The sequence below is a fragment of the Hemicordylus capensis genome, chromosome 2 (genome assembly GCF_027244095.1).
Source record: "Hemicordylus capensis ecotype Gifberg chromosome 2, rHemCap1.1.pri, whole genome shotgun sequence".
NCBI lineage: Eukaryota > Metazoa > Chordata > Lepidosauria > Squamata > Cordylidae > Hemicordylus > Hemicordylus capensis.
In genome coordinates, this window is record NC_069658.1 from 358,734,668 (window position 1) to 358,753,371 (window position 18,704).

General features: G+C 43.2%; 1 protein-coding gene across 3 annotated transcripts; it reads right to left on the reverse strand.

Moving 5' to 3' along the window:
* Positions 1 to 589: 589 nt before the first annotated feature.
* Positions 590 to 18,380, reverse strand: PLAC8L1 (PLAC8 like 1). Of its 3 annotated transcripts, XM_053297447.1 has the most exons (5): positions 18,228 to 18,380; positions 9,692 to 9,797; positions 9,276 to 9,348; positions 3,587 to 3,723; positions 590 to 852 (listed from the first exon to the last, which is right to left on the reverse strand). In XM_053297447.1, the coding sequence occupies exons 1-5, from the start codon at positions 18,353 to 18,355 to the stop codon at positions 697 to 699; spliced, it is 600 nt and encodes a 199-aa protein (XP_053153422.1). In that variant the 5' UTR covers positions 18,356 to 18,380; the 3' UTR covers positions 590 to 696. The 3 variants fall into 3 exon arrangements, with proteins under 3 accessions (XP_053153422.1, XP_053153423.1, XP_053153424.1); XM_053297448.1 differs by lacking the exon at positions 9,692 to 9,797 and having other exon boundaries at positions 9,215 to 9,348; XM_053297449.1 differs by lacking the exon at positions 3,587 to 3,723 and having other exon boundaries at positions 721 to 852.
* Positions 18,381 to 18,704: the final 324 nt, after the last annotated feature.

Consider the following 18,704-nt stretch of genomic DNA (forward strand, 5'->3'; position numbering starts at 1 on the left):
AGAACTTTCCATGCTTCTGATCTTGTAATCTAGAGTTAGCCTTAAGTAGAAAAATGTCCTATACAAGGTCCGTTTTTAGGCCCATTCAATGGGAAAGGGGTGAAGGTCTGGTATGCCAAAACTGCTGATCTTATAAAGATTGTCTGTGAGGGCACTGCGTGTAATATATCCCAAATATATGAACATATAAAGCTGCCTTATTCTGAGACCTCTGGTCTAAAAAAACACCGAGTCACCTAATCTGACTGATAGTAGCCTTTCAAGGACACAGACTGAGCTCTTTTCTAGACTTGCTACCTGAAATCAACTTTAATAAACAAACTGGAGATGCCAGTAGTTGCACCTAGGACAAAGCAATACCACCGAGCTATGGGTGATTTGCTCAGACACAGCAGGGAGAGGGAGGCCAGCATATGCACTGTGCAGGATATCAGTTATTTCTTATCCCCATAAGTCAATTGAGCTGGAGGGAAAAACACAGGATCAGTGACCCAACTCTAAACAAACTAAAGCGACTATGCTCTGTGACTGGTATTTTAGACTACTGTATCTGCAACAGGGTTTCACAGAAACTCAAGAGGAAGTGTGCCTTCATGCAGGAATGTATTTTTATTTATAAAAACACTATAGCCAGTTTCGCCATTGTAGGGGAATGGGAGAGAAGCAACATAACTCCACTTTCTCATCTGCACATTTTTAGACAAGGGCATCTTTGACTGACAAAAGAGGCGGTGGCGATGTGTGTGTTTCATAGACCTGGAGTATAGGTCTCCTCTTCATTTCTCGGGCAATTTGACAGACTGCAAAAGGCCAACAGCAATGAACTGCCATCCAGTCTTCACATAGGGTTCCCTGGAAGGAAAACCAGAATGGATCATCCGAATGACTGAGGAACTATTTCTCCATGTCACTAGGCACTGATCTAATTAGAATCCCCTAAACTACTTCTTCACACCCATATTCTACCTAGCACAAGGAGCAATCATGGGTTGCTTCTACATGAGCCATTTAGACTTTCATGAACATTATTTGTTCACTCACTTTTTATGAAAAGTCCAGATAACAACATGGCCAACCCACTGCATTCCAGTGTCTTGCATATTCTCTCTCTCTCTCTCTTCAATTTGTGGTAACTGTCAGTGAAAACGCAATTGCAGTGCCACCATGCCTAGTGTGGACTGGCAAAGCATTGTTGAGCCTTTCCAGGGTTAAAGGTAAAGTGTGCCGTCAAGTCAATTTCAACTCCTGGCGCCCACAGAGCCCTGTGGTTCTCTTTGGTAGAATACAGGAGGGGTTTACCATTGCCTCCTCCTGCACAGTGTGAGATGATGCCTTTCAGCATCTTCCTATATCGCTGCTGCCCAATATAGTACCAGCGGGGATTCGAACCGGCAACCTTCTGCTTATTAGGCATGCATTTCCTCACTGCACCAGTTAAGGTGGTACCTTTCCAGGGTTACTGACACATTAATACAGTATTCCTCGGCATCTGCTTCTCAGCTTCTGCCACTTTAACTTGTTGCTTCGTGTTACTTGCAAGGCAAATAGTAGCCCTTAATTAGTCACTTCCAGTTCCCTTCAGAGTAGGGCTTTAGTTATGTTTTCCCTTTGCAGCTTGAATAACTGCTCATTTGTTGTTGTTTTAAAGTTGTTGTAGAAATGGTGATTCTTCCACATAGCAATGCATTGTTCTTTCATTAGCCTTTTGTGTTGTTGTTTGTTTGTTTAAATGTACTCCTTCCCAGGCTGTGCTCATGCTTCTCTGCATTGAATATCACCCTTCTCTTTTTAAAAAGCCATTATCCTTCTTCCTACAAGCACCACTGGTGATGCATCAGCAATGCTACTTCTGCTCTCACCACCTGACATCTGTCAAGGCCCCAAATCCCATAGTAGCACCACAGGGCCTCCTTCCTCTCAGCAACAGATAGTTGTGTTTCTGAAACTCTTCCCATCCATCCCAGGATAGCTTGGCTGGTAGGACTTTCAGCCTCTTGCTGCTGGAGCAAAAGGTATGAGAGAGTGTGTCTTCTAAGCCCAGGAATCACATGACCAAGACCAGTATGGACAATAGCCATGTGATCTCAACCAGTGTCTTTGATAGCCATCTGTAAAGCACTACGCAAAGCGTGTTACAGATATTGGCTGACATTCTCCACAGCCATATGAAGATGAAGGAGGTGCAGGAATGTTTCTGCGAACACCTAAGCAGCAAAGATGCTGCTTCTTCGGCGAATGATGCTGATGCACAGGTGTGAAAAGAGTATCCCTGCAGTTTTCCCCATTGCGTCAAATGGGGGAAACTGAAAGGATTCTGCTTTTATGTCTGCACATCAATAATGAAGTCCTCAGAGCTTAGCAGTCCACAGAAGCATCCTTGCACCTCCCACCCTCTCTGTATGGCTTCAGAGAATGTCAGCCACTAAATGATAATGGTGGGTCAGATTTCTATATTCTCAGCAAAGCAGGAGAGGGGATGTTTGCTGCCTTGATTCCCATTTACTGTATTTCCAAAATACTGGGGGAAAGTTTGTGTAGAGTCATTTGCACTAGGAATATGGACTGTCTCTTGCTTCATTTTCTGACAAAAATGTGCATGTGTATGCCATTGGAAAAGCAGCTATTTTGTCAGCATCAGTGCCCAGGAACACCACAGATCTGCTATCCTTTCAACCCCACAGTGCACTTCTGCAGAAAGTTTAATGATCATTGTTCTTATGCTGCAATTTTACAAATTGCTATATGAGAAAGATACCTCAAGTTTCTTAACTTCCACTGAAATTTTAAGAAGACTCCATAAATTAGAATGCCGTGCCTTTAAAAGTTTATAAGTTGCAGTTATCTTTTTTTCTATATTCCATGCAATTTTGCAGCTACAACAAAGAAAAACAGAGCTTCTCTTACCCAATACGTCAAAAGCATGTATTTTCTTGGTATTGACATGCCATTATAAAATAAATGTTGCCATTTCCTCTGTGTTAAGAGAGAGGCTCTTTCAAGAGCTTAATGCATTTAAAGAGGCATCAAGCTATAGAATAAGAGATCTTTGCCCTATAACAGGGTTGCACAACTTTGGCCTGCCAGCTGTTGTTTGACTGCAGCTCCCATCATCCCTGATTATTGGCCACTATGACTGGAGATGATGGGAGTTGTAGTCCAATAACAGCTGGCAGACAAGTTGTGCAGCCCAGCCCGGGCGGGTGGGGAGATATTTGAGATATTTGGAAGGAGGAAATATTTGGGGTATTTGGAAAGATTAGAAGAATGCCTTTGTCCTATAAGGAAGAGATATTGAGATTTTTCTAAAGGTAAGGTCATTATACTGTGAAGCCCCAAGCTTTATGTTGTGCTTCAGCTGAATTTTTTACAAGAGTGAAACTATTGATTAGCATGTATTATCACACTAATCTATTGATTAGCATGTATTATCACTATTGATTAGCATGTATTATCACACTAAAATGAATCCTCCAGTGTTGGCAGATTTTAAACCACAGCTGTCTTCCATGAGGAATGAGTCCTGAGAAAAAGAATAAGATCAGATGCACTTGGACAGAAGCTGAACAGCACACGCACGCAGACTTACACGTATTTTGTATCTCTCTCTGGTGCCGGCTCTTAATGCTAAGGTGGAACCCAACAGCAGCGGGAAACAAAAGCACTCCCCGTAGCGGCTTGCAAGACTACATTCCAGACAGGGACTGCACAGAGAACCACACACACCTACCATGAAGCACAATCACAGAAAGGCTGAGGTCAAATGACAAAGGTTGTATGTATGTTGAATATTTTTAGGCTTCTCAGGCTAAAAAGCATTCACACCCATCAGTGTGTCCAACTTCTCACCATATGGCAAGATCATCCATACACCAGTCTCCTGCTGATAACCCACATGAGTCACAACCCACAAGTATAACCCACATGATTCACAACACAAGTATATTAATGGCACTGGCTGTTGCACTACACCAATGCAGACTACACAGGGAGTTACTTTTCATTATATTCTATTGTGCCTGATGACTAGAACAGAAACAAACTGGCTCCAGGAACTGCTTTACAACCACATTTTATGGAGCCCATTGGGATGAGATTTCTCTTGCGTTATAGACACTTATATCTTCTAAATGTTAACAATTTAACTTCTTCCAGCCTTAAAATTAATCTAGCAGAGCATTATCAGACATCTGTCAAATCATGAGATGGTGCACTTTCTGGCTACAGAAAATTTAGAAATCCTTAGGAATATATATGGTAACTATCAGACACCCACAACTTAAAAGTAGTTCTCCTGATCACCTCCCCCTGACACGCCAGTTTTCAATTTTCAGGAGCTTTTCCCCCATGAGGAAACCTTCAAAAATGTAATCCCCACCCTGCAGTCTGAAATGGTACAGTCCAGCAGAAGGTCCACTGTGTAGTTCTGCCAATTATGAAAACTCATATATAAATGAAATGTTTTGGACCACCAACCTATGGCAATTGCATGACACCATGTCACATAGAGCTGGGATATATTATATTAAATTGTCAGAATGAAATATAATCTGTTAAACTGATGTTTAAATGGGTCAAACTATCTTCGTTATTAAGGGACGGGCCACATGTAGCTGCTTCTTGCTGAATCAAAATACTCCAAGATTCTATGTGTCGTCTGAAATGTATCTATGAGTCATCTGGTTGCATTTGAATGGGAGACTGAATGTGTGAGCGCTGTAAGGTATTCCCAGAGGTGTATCTAGGGAAAATAGCGCCTAGGGCAAGCACTGAAATAGCACCCCCTGTCCTAACATCTGACACCAATCTTTCAGATAACTTTACTATAATATCAGCTCAAAAATACAAGTCAAGCTCATTAATCTATTAATATTTCAAAAACTATTTAGCAGTGGACGTAGCCAGACCAAAAAATGCTGGAAAACTACAAATTTCAGTATGCTGGGGCTCATGAAATACCCAAATACTATGTGGAGGTGTACTTGGAAAACTAAACAGAAGTGCCTGTCTAATTCTCTACTATGTATTGTAGCATCACCATTACATAAGTTTTAAAAATAAATGGAGCATTTGGATTTTCCCCGATACTCCGAAAATAATTAAAGGATATGCAGAGTAAACTGTGTCACTGCTTGGAATATATTCTAATATTTCAGAAAGACAGTTAAAATGAGAGAAAGAGAGCAAGAAACTCCCAGTGGCCTTAATACTAAGGATTTCACACTGATTCAAAGACAAACTCACCATTAATAGCCATATTATTAAGACATCACATTTAACTCACTTATCACAAGAAGCAAAATAAGAGCAAATGAATACAATCCTAGCTCATAAGCTCCAGCTCAGAATTCACAAGCCCTGATTCTCTGTACATAGTGCCAAACTGAATATGTGTACAGTGACTTATATTATATTAAATTATTTTTTTTAACCTGTAGCCCCTTTGGGGGGCTTCCTAAAGGCTGGGGGGGGGGTCTGGAAAGGTCCCCCTCCCCCTGCCGGCCTCTTAATTCACCGCCACAGCCCATCCCGGGCTTATTTTCAGGCCTGTTTGCGCCTGCAAAGATCGGTGTGGTGGCCATTTTGGAGGCTGCCATGCATGCTCAAATGGCCTCTGTGAGGCCTGGCATGGCCTAGGGCCTCGCATGGACCATTTGAGCATGTGCGGTGGCCATTTCTTAATATATATATTTTTAAATGGCTGCTGAAAACAAAATGACCACCGCGCATGCTCAAATGGCCTCTGCGAGGCCTGGCATGACCTCGGGCCTCACAGAGGCCATTTGAGCATGTGTGGTGGCCATTTTGTTTTCGGTAGCCATTTTTATTATTATTTTTATTTTAAAAAATTGCACCCCCCTTCAAGTGGCACCTGGGGCATGTGCCCTGCCTGCCCCACCCTAGATACACCCCTGGGTATTCCCATAGGGGATGAGGCCGCTCTGGAAAGAGCGCCTGCATGCTTGAATATAGAAAGTTCCAAGTTCCCTCCCTAGCATCTCCAAGATAGGCCTGAGAGAGACTCCTGCCACAACCTTGGACAAACCTCTGCCAGTCTGTGTAGACAATACTGAACCAGATGGACCAATGGTCTGACTCGGTATATGGCAGCTTCCTATGTTCCTATCTCTTCATGCTAGGACAGGTCTGGGCAATTTTGATATGAGAGAACATGATACTTCTTTGGAAAACTGCTCTCTATCTCAGTAAGTGATAAAAGAATTACTAGTTTAAAGTATGTTTGGGTGTATGTAGTTCGAGCGGTTAACTAGTAACTAGATCCTCCATCATATCAGGATAGGTAGCATCCATTGAGGTGCCAAGATACAGAGAAGGATAAAGGATTTCATTGGTGACACAGAGCATCACACACACAACCTTGAAATACATGTGCAAAACCCAAGCTCTGAGCTCATTTGAGGCATTGCTGGTACAGTAAGGCAGGTCATCAGTGATAACTTTGATAACCAGAATGAAAAGTGAAATAAGTGCTCAGGATTCAGTCCCTAGAAGCCCACTGAGTGTATTAAGGCTGCATTCTCACATTCATTTTTGTCTCTTGGTTAAGTCAATTTAAAATTGGCTTTCCCGGGCATTTTCATGCAGCAGACATAGTTCCTGTACACGATCCCCAAGCAGACAGGATCTAAGATTTAATCCAGAAGTGGGCAGAAGGAAGTCACGTGAGGCTCACTGATGAATTTCTAGCTGACTTTCTAGTACCTGCTGGCCACTAGAATTCTTCTCAAGAATGCAAGACTAGGTGGATTTGGGACTGATCCTGAAAGACTTTTCTTATGTTCTTAAGCAAGAGTTCATTCTTAGATTCCCTTAATACCAGAGTTGGCAATTTCCTGGAAAAACTTGTTCTGGACATGGGGCTGGCAGTAACCAATTTTTAATCTGGTTTATCCTGGTATGTAAAGAAAGATCAAAATATACATTAATATACCAAGAATAAGGGCTGATTCTTTGGCAATGTTTCCTACTTGTCTGCTTAAATACAAAATACAAGCATGACACACTGCACCAGTTATGAAGGATGCCTATATGTGTAAATCACTGCTTCCCTTTAAAATACATGAGCAGCGAGTGGGAAAGTGAATTTTCACATTTTAAAGTGAAAGAGACCATTTCAGCATTTTTCATTGAACTTGTGTGTCAACAACCAAGTACCATCAAGTATGCAAGTAAGAGTCCTTAGATGCAGATACGGTAAATGGAAATGGAAATGGGAAGGATTGAGAAGCCATAGAAGAACAGATCTTGTAACAGAATAAGGTAGAGAAGGCACTGAGGAAGACTGTATAGTCGAAATAGCTCTGGTGGTTAGCTTCTATTGGCTCTAATTTGGTACATGTGATGATCCTGAAAGGATTTGGATGGAGAGACTACATATTGTAATGTTGAAGAGACTTTATTGAAAATAGTTTATATATCTCAATATTACAATATTGTAAATGGCATTGTGGACTATTGTGAATAATTTCTCTCTCAAGACGAGGTTTATTGATACTTGTAAGATTACCAATAAATTGATTACATGTATGTATAATTGACTCTTGATTCTGTCGTAAGAGTTGATTTAGAATAGAATGAGGCCAGAACCTCTCAGACCAATTCAGCTAAGGAGAAGTGCACACATAAGGAGATTTACACATGTATCACTGGCTGGGTGTGAAACCATGGGTATAAAGCAGAGTGCATGCATCCAAGTGATGATCCAATCTATCCATGCTTTGAATCACACCATCCATAGTTTTGTGCAACTAGGCATTCAGTCATGTCTGCTTCATACACAAATAGAGCTGAATCGGGGCTGCTGATTACTTTTACCAAGTGTTCTAAATACTTATAGTTCTAAAAGGTGGTAGCAGAGATAATATTGCATTGGGCAGTAGTTTTGAATTCTGTTTCAGGGTCCCTGCCCCTCCCCTCTCCAAACCAATCAGGATTGTTGTTTCAGGGACTGACATCCAGAGCAGTCTAATGCAGGCGCTCCTAACAGGAGTTGCCACGCAGCACAAGCCCTGGCACCACTCTCTGCTCTGCCTGAAGCATGGGCAATTTTTCTTTCAGAAACATCCACTGGCGTGCCAGAAGCACTCTGTTAGGGAGGAGACACATCACTGAGAGGTGAGTGACATGTTGCCACGAGCACTTGCGGAGGGCAGATGAGCTCTGGAAAGTATTTGGGCTCCCGTGTAGACTAGCCACCCAGGCTTTGGGGAGAGTGTGGAGTGGCACACCAGAACTGGAGCTGCCCAGGTGCTCCTTAGCAGCACCTATGTCAGGCTGCTCTCCATATCAGCCAAGATCTTTTTCTTATTCTTTAAGAATATCAAACAAAATGGTACACACTCAGGCAGATGGTGCTAAGAATTTGCTGCAATGGGAGAGTAGGAGGGGGGTAAAGCCAAGAAACCAGTACCTTCCCTTTGGGATTAGTAAGACAAAATTGGATTGAATATGGTAAAGGTAAGGTGTGCCGTCAAGTCCATTTCGACTCCTGGCGCCCACAGAGCCCTGTGGTTTTCTTTGGTAGACTACAGGAGGGGTTTACCATTGCCTCCTCCTGCACAGTCTGAGATGATGTCTTTCAGCATCTTCCTATATCGCTGCTGCATGGTAGGCTCTTCATAGGAGAGCAAGGAACCTGCCCTTGGATCACCCATGTTATTCTTTATTGCCAATTTTATAGGGACGCTCACACCAAATCTATTGCACCCATTTTAACCATTTTTCCTGGTCACACAGACCAATTTTATTTGGAAACTATGCTGTTAAATTTCAAACCTGTAATTTCAGTAAATGTGGAAGAGTTCTGTTTTGTGGCGCCAAAGCTCCATAAAGACTGTATTAGTAATTTCAACAGTTCATAATTTTGTAAATTTTGAATTTTCTTGAATATTGTTGTTAATGTTATTAATTGTTATCAATTGTTAATCTGGTCTGTGACTGTAATAAACTAACTGCCATTGAAAGATACTGTATTGAATGGGGTAAATGAGGGTTTCAATGGACCTGGGTCAAGGAATCAAGGCTGACCTGTGCTCCTTTTTATCCAACAGCATCTCTTTTTCATTGTCCCAACAGCAAATTCGTTAATCACAACCTGTCTTGTATTAAATCTACCCCCCAAAACCCCTCACTTCTCCCATGTGCACCTGGGAATGCAGGTCTTTAAGATTTTAAGAGGAACTATGGCAACTCTTACAAACTCTCTTGTCACTGCAGACATCAAATAGGCCTGTGGACCAGTTGCCTCCGGTACGCACCATGGTTGTGATCCTGGATGTAGCAGCACCAGGAGTTGGTTGAGTCATTATAGGTTCTGTTGAGGTTTTGCTCCTGATTGGGAGAAACACACACACCATCACTACACACAGAGTTTAAAAAAAAGTGGGGGGGGGGTGGAGCCTGAGGTTCAGCCAGGGAGCTCATGACCCAAGCAGTCTGAAGAAGGCAGGAAGAAAGATGCATTAGTTTAGGGCCACCAATTTGCTTTGTTTGATAGCAACCACTCTCTTTTGCAGATTCATTCCTCCTGGCTTGTGCAGCTATGGTTTCCCAGCCTTCCACTTGTACAACAGAAGAATGAGACATGCTCCATTGTCAGGGCCATTTAGTCTCTCATGAGGAAAGCAATTATTGACGTGCTTCTAGTATAAATATACAAGATCTAGAAAGATACCTGCATCCACTGGCTCAAGTGTAATTTTCCTCTTCCACATTGAAAGCCAGACAGCTGTTCAGTGTAGAGATCTTCAGGCATCACAATGAATGCCCTAAAAGATTTCCTGGTTTGAAAGCAAGCAAATTCTAAAGTGCCCACACTGATTTTCTTTCAGATTGGCTTTTTACTCTTTCTAGCTAAATGGTACCTCCTTCTTTCTAGCTTTCAAGGAATGCATATTAACTAGGCTTCTAATGGCTTATAGTATTCTTGAGGATGTATATGCTGTACATGTACACATATAACAATCGGATTTGGACTGGTTCAAATGATACCACCCCCACCTCCCCACCCCCCGACTGGTGCATACAGTTAAGAGGGACACTCCAAGAAGATACCCATCCTAATAACTTCCCTGGATGTCTCAACATTTTCCTTTATTGGGGGGGGGGGCATTTGGAAAAGCCATCAGGGCAGGAGTGTTCTGGGTGGATCCCCTTCTTAATAGTGTAGGCTAGTTCTGGGGGCCGAGGAGGAAGTATCATCTGAACTGGCTCTATGTTGTGATGCTCAATTTTGCCTCCTAAGAAAAGACAATATCTCACAAAGCGAATGTGTGCTGCTAACCAGGATCCAAAGAACTGCACAAGTTGGTTTGCATACCCAATAGGACTTGTAGCTGGGTTTATCTTTTACAAATAATGTGGCACAATCAGTGCTCAAAGTGGGGTGGGATGCCATCCCACTTTTTTGTGCACCTAAAATTATCCCTCCCACCACAACAGTGATCCTGATTACTTTCTCAAAGGTTTCCATGGAATTAAGTAAATAAAGACAGATAGTGGGGGACCCCATCAGGAATGCTGTGCATTTCAGCCTGCAAAGAATATAGAGAAGCATGGTGCTGCATTAGGGTTCCCTGAAATATACACCATCCCTCTGACATACACATCTTGTCCTTAAGACAAGCATTTCAATAAGCTAAGACACTTAGCATTTACATAGTACTTCTTCATATGTGTTTTGCATATATGAGCTCTGTAATCCATACAGCCACCCTGTCAGGTAGGCATGTCTTTTGATTCTTAAAACACATTGGCTGGGGAGATGAGAGTGAGTGGTTTTGCCACTTGCAGAGTTCAGATTTAAAATTGGGAGACTTTCCGTTTGTACCATCTAGCCATGATGCTTCATTGACTGTGTGGTATGGACTATGAACATGAAAGCGAGAGATAGCGAGCTGTGGGCAGCAAAGGAGGCCCCAGTTTTGGAAGGACCCAGTTAATGCTGCCCATGCCTTTGTTACAAGGGGAGCATTCTGCCCCCTGGAGGAATCCTGTAAGCTAGGTTATAAAACAGGCAGTTTCCCAAGAAAGACGCAACCACCGATTTAAGAGCTCAATCAAAACAGATTTTATTAAGTACAAAATAGAGGTTGGACTATAGGATGACACCAGTATTCCCACATTACACAGAACACACATGATGTTCACATGTCTGGGCTTCCTGCTTTATCTTTGCAATATAGTTACTAAATGAGTTTTATTATTGAAGGAGATAGTAGGAGAAGAGAACTGGTCTTGTGGTAGCAAGCATGACTTGTCCTGTTAGCTAAGCAGGGTCCACCCTGGTTGCATATGAATGGCAGACTAGAAGTGTGAGCACTGTAAGATATTCCCCACAAGGGATGGAGCCACTCTGGGAAGAGTAGAAGGTTTTAAGCTCCCTCTCTGGCTTCTCCAAGATAGGACTGAGAGAGATTCCTGCCTGCAACCTTGGAGAAGCCATTGCCAGTCTGTGAAGACAATACTGAGCTAGATAGACCTATGGTCTGACTCAGTATATGGCAGCTTCCTATGAGATTGGGGAAGGGAAGTGGTAGTGGGTGGTCTGCTTAGAAAAAGGAGTAAGTGAACAGAGCCAGCAGAGACTGGGTAGAGACATTGAAAGGGGTCGGTACCAGAATCAGTCAAGAAAGGGGAGGCAGGAAGGGAAAAGAGATCCATTCAGGGAAGGACAGAAATTCAGGGCAGGACAGAAGAAAAAGCCGTTCAGGAGAGCAAGCAAGGAAGAAATAGGTACCTGAACGGGTTCAGGCAACTAGAGAAGGAGAAGCCATTTCAAAGAACCGGCAGGCAATTGGGGGAAGCAGGGCAAGGCAACCAAAAGAGTTCAGGGATGATGGCAGGGCAGAGCTTGTCTGGAGACCAGGAGAGAGCTGGAGAGAAGCCTGAACAAGTTTGGGCTGGAAGCAAAAGATGCGCTGATTTGGAGAACCAGAAAAAGCCTGAGAGAAGGCTTGACAGGAACCCAAGTGAGTTCAGGTGGAGAAAGGAGGCACGAGGCGGGCTCAAGATCCAACAAGGCAAGAGATGGTGGGCTGGGGGTGGATAGAAGGAAAAGTGAAAAAGGGTTCAAAGCAAACACAAGACCAACTGAAAGGAATTGACTAGAGAAAGGTTAAAAGAAAATGCAAGACGCACTGAAGGGAATTGACTTGAGGGGAAATGGCTTCTTTCGCTATATGTGGGGAGCTCACTAACAGCTAAGGGCAGAGCAGAGGGTTGGGTTATATAAATGGTGAGGGAACTCTGGGAAGCAGGAAATGGACTCTGAAGAGGTGGCAGTTCTTGGCTTGCTGGGGGCTGTCAATGGAAAAACGGAAGACTGTTTTAAAGCTCTGGGGATTTAAGACAACAAAAGATGTATGGCTACGGTTGCCTGAACCAAAAGTGACACCCTGTAGGTAACCTTGATTGGTGGGGGGGAATCTCTAGAGACTATCTCTCTTGGGCTTTGCTCTGTGCTCCATGTGGGAAAGCACAAGCAGCTTGTCATCATGTGCACAGCCTCGGTATAAATGAGCCTTGTGGTCTGTTGGAGTGAATCCTATGGGAACAGGGTTCCTATGGGGGATACCTTTTTAATGAGGGGAGAAGTTGCTTTCTCTGGTGAAAAACAGATCTGAACGAAAAACCTCCTAGCCCAGCACAGTGAAATCACAAGCACTCACACATACATACGTATATGTACTCAGGGATGGGAAGAGGGAAAGGGGGGGGGGAAACCTCCCAGAAGCAAGGAAAGAAGGGCTCTCCCTATATTTACCTGTCTGGTGGGAAGGGAAGAGAAGCCAGGTTCTCAGCTAGAGGAATGGGGTGTGATGACGGAAAAAGCAAAAGGGTCACAGTCTCCAGAATGGATCCCAAATATTGTGCAAATACGGGGGCTTTTGGCTAGTCAATTTTTAATGGTAAAAATGTCTACTTTACAACAAGAAAGGAACCAATATAAAATGCTGAGTGGAAAGGGGGAAAGAAAGAGTGCCCGGAAGGTATCCAGGGCTAAGCTGAAGCAGGCTGTTTATACCAAGGACTCTGCATACTTTGGAGCGATAGTGAGAGGTGGTTGATGGGGAGATCCTGATGGGTTGGCTAGCAGTGTTAGCTTTTAAGGCATGGGAGACCTTCTTTCTTTCCCATTTCACAGCCCAGGCAGGCCCTTCGTCAGCATGGGCACACAATCTGGCAGATTTACTTCCTTGGTCCCCTGTTACAGTATCTGAGATTAACAATTTGATAGTGCAGTAGAGGAGTGGGAAAGCTCCTGGTTATGCTCACATTTCCGTTGAAATGATTGAAAATAATGCTGATTGGTGGGCTCCGATTTTGGCAGAACTGTTCATGGCAATTGACTGTACAGTGAAGGCCCCTAAGGATTGGGACTCTGCATTAATTATACCATTGTTTAAGGGAATGAAGACTGAAACAAAGACCCCACTAACTACTGCCCAATAAGCCTATTGAGTATTGTGGGGAAACACTATTCAAGGCACTTAGGTGAGAAGTTTAAAGAGTGATTGGACAGTGAGGGTATAATAGCTGCCGAACAAGCTGGGTTCATAGAAGGCTGTTCCACAATGGACCAATGTTTGATTGCTGGAAAATATTGGGGCTTTTTTTTTTCAAAGGGAGCCTTGTTCGTAGAGATGTGCAAACAAGCTCAATGTTGAACAAGTTTGACATTGAACATGTTTGGTTTGATGGTCCAGTATCGAGCCAAGCCACCACCACCACCCCCAGTTTGCTACCAGACTGAAACCACCAGCTGTTGGTGGGGGGGGGGGTTGAACAGATTTTTTAGATTATGTTTTTTAAAAAAACTTCGCCCCTCCAGTAAAGAGGCCCATTGAGCATGCGCAGCAGCCTCCAAAATGGCTCAGAACAGGCCAAAGACTGCCTGAAAAGGGTGATTTACAACATAATGGAGGCCAGCAGGAGAGGGGAACCTCTAGAGACCCCCCCCATGTGGCCTCGGAGAAGCCCCCCAGAGGGAATAAGTACAAAAAAAATTTTTTTTAATGAAGATCACAAACACACACACACACACACACACACACACAGACCAGACTGGGTAGGTTCGAGGGGGTGCTGGAAAGAACTAACCCAGTCCAGTTCGAGTTCAATTCAGACCAGTCAGTTTTGTGCACACCCCTACTTATTTGTGGCATTTGTGCATTTTAAAGCTGCTTTTGATTCCCTAGATAGACTGTGACAAAAATTAGAAGCATCTTCCATAGATTACTATTTACTAGCCCTTATACTCATGTTGAATAGTAATAATTGGCTGAGGGTGTGTTGCAGTGTGCAGTGTAACTTGACTCGGAAGATCCTAGTCCAAAGAGGTGTGTGACAAGGTTGCATTTTAGCTCCCTTTCTTTAAAATCTTATATAAATTCAATGATACAGCCCTTACTAGATCCTGACATTCACCCCCCACCCCCAATTTATGTTCACGGCCAATACCAGCGCTATTATATGCTGGTAATACAGCTATTATCTCCTTTTCTGAGGAAGGCCTTCGAAGAGCCCCCCTCCATGTCTTTGCTGTCTATTGTTCAGGGGAAGGACTTGAGATCAACTAATAGAAGAAAAAGGTTTTGGTATTTTCAAAGAAATTTATTCCTCACATGTGACAGATTAATTGACAGGCAATTGAACAAGTTAAGTTGTATAACTATCCTGGAGCTGTGTTTTAATGTAATGAGTTTTGGAGGGCTTATGTGGCCCATGTGGTCCAGGAAGTGCAGAAATGTATTATGGCATTACTTAGATTTTTTTTTCCCCTGGGAAGGGAGGAGAGTTTGTTCTCACAGCAATGCAGGTATTCAAGGATAAGGTGATAGCTCAGTTACTTTATGGGGCCCAGTTGTGTACTTATAAAAGAATTACCACCTACTGGAATCAGTTCAAACTAAATTTGTCGAGTCACTTCTTGGAGTACTGTGGAGTACACCAAATGTAGTCCTGAGATTGGAATTGGGGCTGGTTCCAATTGAGGCCCATATCTGGCTTATTAAGTTTGGCTTAAATTGGAGATAAACAAGATAGGACTTGCGTCTTTGATCCTAAGAGACTATATTGTGTCTGTATGGAACGGGGAGATTGAGAAGAAAATCCAGACCTTAGGCCTTCACCCTCAAACACTGATTTCCCTGGGTATTGTGAAAGCCAAGGAGATCATTAAGCAATATATTTGCGATATAGCTTTTCAGGAGGATGGGGTAAAATTATGTTACACTGCTCTACCAGGCAACATGTTGTAGCTTGTTAGGGGATGAAATAGGCAATTATGACACCATATATAGATATATAGACCAGCTAATTACTTATATAATCTTACCATCTCCAAAGTAAGGAGAATGTTTACCCTGATGCACCTTATTGTATTGCCCTTGGCTGTTGTGGAAGGTCATTATTCACATACTCTATATCATCTGTGTCTATGCCCTTGTCAATCTGGGATGGTTGAGTCAATTGATCATGTTTTATACCATTGCCCATTTTATAGAGATTCTCGTGTACTGCTTATAACTCCTATTTTAGTAAATTATCCAGGCAGGTCATCAGGTTTTTATATTTTTCTTCTCCTCTCAGACTCTAATACCATTTATAGGGTGGGAAAGTTTTGTAATACTGCAAATTGTGCTAGGAAGCAGTTGACAAAGGCTTGACTATGTTTGATTGCATTGCAGCTTTTTGGTGTCACTGTATAATGGGTTGGTGTCATTGTTTATGATGAAATATTTTGTGTTGCTGTAAGATTTTGCCTGGTCATTGACCATAATAAACTTTGATGCCAACTAGGGTAAAAAGATTCTAAATTTGTGCCCCTTTAGCTTAAACATTAATGGAAATGGATTAATGTCTTCGATGGAAAACAACAAAATAGGGTAGGGATGTGCCCGGAACTGCTCCTCCGCGTTTTGGAGGCAGTGGGAGTGCTCCCTTAAGGGTGGGGGAGGGTGCACTTACCCCTCCCGCCGCATTTCCCCGGCCAGCAATGCATTGTATCAAAGCCCAATCGGGGCAGCAGCATACCTCCCTGCCGCCCCATTGCCGTCCTCGTCCAGAAGTGGCCAGAAGTACCGGGTGCATGTGCCCATCTGCTGTGCATGTGCGCCTGGAAACTTCCAGCTGAGGCAACGGGACAGCAGGGAGGTATGCTGCCGCCCCAAGGGGCTTTGATACAATGGAGCGCCAGCGGGGGAAATGCGGTGCAAGGGGTAAGTACATCCTCCACCACCCTTAAGAGAGCACCCCTGCCACCTCCAAAATGGCCTCAGTGGCTGAAACATTTCAGAAGCTTCTATAATGGCCTCTGAAACGCTTCAGGCACATCCTTAGAATAGGGTATGAGAAGAGCTAAGTGGGAAAATGGGATTATCTTGGAAGTGAAGCGTGAATTTTAGGGATTTTATGTGTGGCTTTTTTTTTTTTTTTTTTTTTTTTTTTTGCTCTAAAGCTTTGAAGAATCCGGGAAGGAAGACTGAGTGGCTAAAATGCTGGGTTAAGACAGAGGGCGAGTATATACAGGATTAAATAAAGAGCCATGGCTGCCTTAATCTGAAAGTCTCAGAGGTGCTTTGGAGTCTCCATGTAGGAAACCTTCCTTGGGCTGTCGGGATGCCTTTTTCAGGCTCCCATGGGGATAGGATGCTGCAGCTGTTCTGGAATTCCCAGTTCTGGAACTCCTAACAGTTTTGCAAGGGCATCCCCCTGCCAGCAGACCACCTCTGGTTTTAAAGGAAAAGTAGAGTTATCAGGAAACCAAATCCTGGCCTGCGTGGAACATGGATGTACAGATACTTCAAGAATGTTAATCAAAATGATTGAATTGCTCTGGCATCCCAGCAAAACAATCTCTCTTCCCCCACCCCCTCCCAAATTGTCCTTTTTGGCACTTGAACGCAGCTGCAGGATCTCAGTAAATCACAGCGGTTACAACTGACACTGCAGTGCCCTACAGGGACTATTTTCCCCACCCTCCTACATCAGTTCAAGAACACAGCCATCCCAAGGCAGCACTAAATCAAAGTAGCTGCCTTATATGCCAATACCAATAGGCTCCGGTCTTAAACTACAACACTCTGGAGACAACTCCTGTACACAGACTTTGTTGTTTCTGAACTTTATCTTTGTGAGAAACACTGCAGTCTGATAATGGCATGAAGGATTTTTTTGGCCATCGATGGCAGGGGAAAAGTACTTTCAGACAGTAATATATGTTCATGGAATTGTGTGCCAAATTTGGCATGATCTGTCAACAGGTACAGAACCCCAGGACTTCCAATTCTCATGCATTTGAGCAAATTTCTAGTCCTTGGGGAGATATTTCTGAATGTACAGACACTGGCCCAAGTTGCATAGCATTATGCTGTCATCTCTGACAGGCTTGCACTGCTGTGGGTGTGCCAGCAGTCTTGTGCAAGTGCACAAATACTTAAAGCTGCATACCAGCACTTTAGGAGTGCAACTTACATTGTTTTCAATGTCATATGCTCCAACCCGTCCTATTAATTTCAGCGAGACTTCCATTGAGTAATGTAGTCAGGATGTCAGCCACTGTTCTCCAGAGCAGCACAACCCCTCAGGGACCTCTTTTTGGGAGGCAAAGGTGGCTGCAGGAGGAAGGCAGAATAACTGGGCGGGGGGAACCCTCCCTTCTGTGCATGTGCAGAAGTGTTTCCCATGTGCAACTCTTCATTTGAATGTAAGTCACTTTTTGGTATTTAATGTGAAATGGTATTAATATTTGATATTCTGTTATGGTTGACCCAGCAAGAAGTTCTAAGACATCTGCCCAGTTCAGACAGAACACCGAGTCCAGATTGAATATAGGTATTGTGCAGTGTCTTCTAGCCAGGTGATGGGGAATCTGTGTGCCCCCAGTCCCTTTTGTATACAAGGAGAGAAAAGTTTCTACTTCTAATCCTAGTTTAGAATGAGTCAGGGATCTCTCATTACATCTGAACCAGGCAACCCTTGCTTATTTAGCCACCATTTTAAATCAAACCTGGATCTGAAGATAGGGTCCCAGGTACTGGTGTTTCAGGAATTCAATATTTTGAATGAGACAGTTATAAATTTAGCATAACTTTAAGGATGGAAGTTGCAGTATCAACCCTAAATGATCTACTCAAAGTTGTGAGGCATGTTTGAATACACACCCAGTTTTCCTTCCCAAATAAATGGTGAGCTCATTTATTTCTTACCCCATCATAGACAGAAAGACATTCCATTCTTCAGACGCTGGTGGAGAAAGGATCAGTGGTGACTGTGTGGTGTTAGTCAACACATTATTCTTAGTCGCATTACAGCAGAAGCTTCCAAGCTGGTCCATAGGGAAGGAGAATGGCCGAAGAAATACCAAGCTTTAACTGAAATGTGAAGTGGGGGTTTCTAGAATGCTGACATCACAATGTTCTCTAGTTAGTGTCACAGTACAGCTGAAATCAACCTTTTCACAGATTAGTGCTGTGAAGTATGATCCCCACAATGCCACCCATTGTACAGCATTTTCCCCCAATCTGAAGATAGCAAGACTGTCCTTAGAACATTTAAAGGTGCACTTAACTTACAGGAATGAAATAGAAACCACTAGGATTGAATAAGAGCTGCTGTTGTTTCCTATCTTCATAACAGACTGTGGTGTAGTAGATCTAGAATCACACTTGTGTGTGCAAATAGAC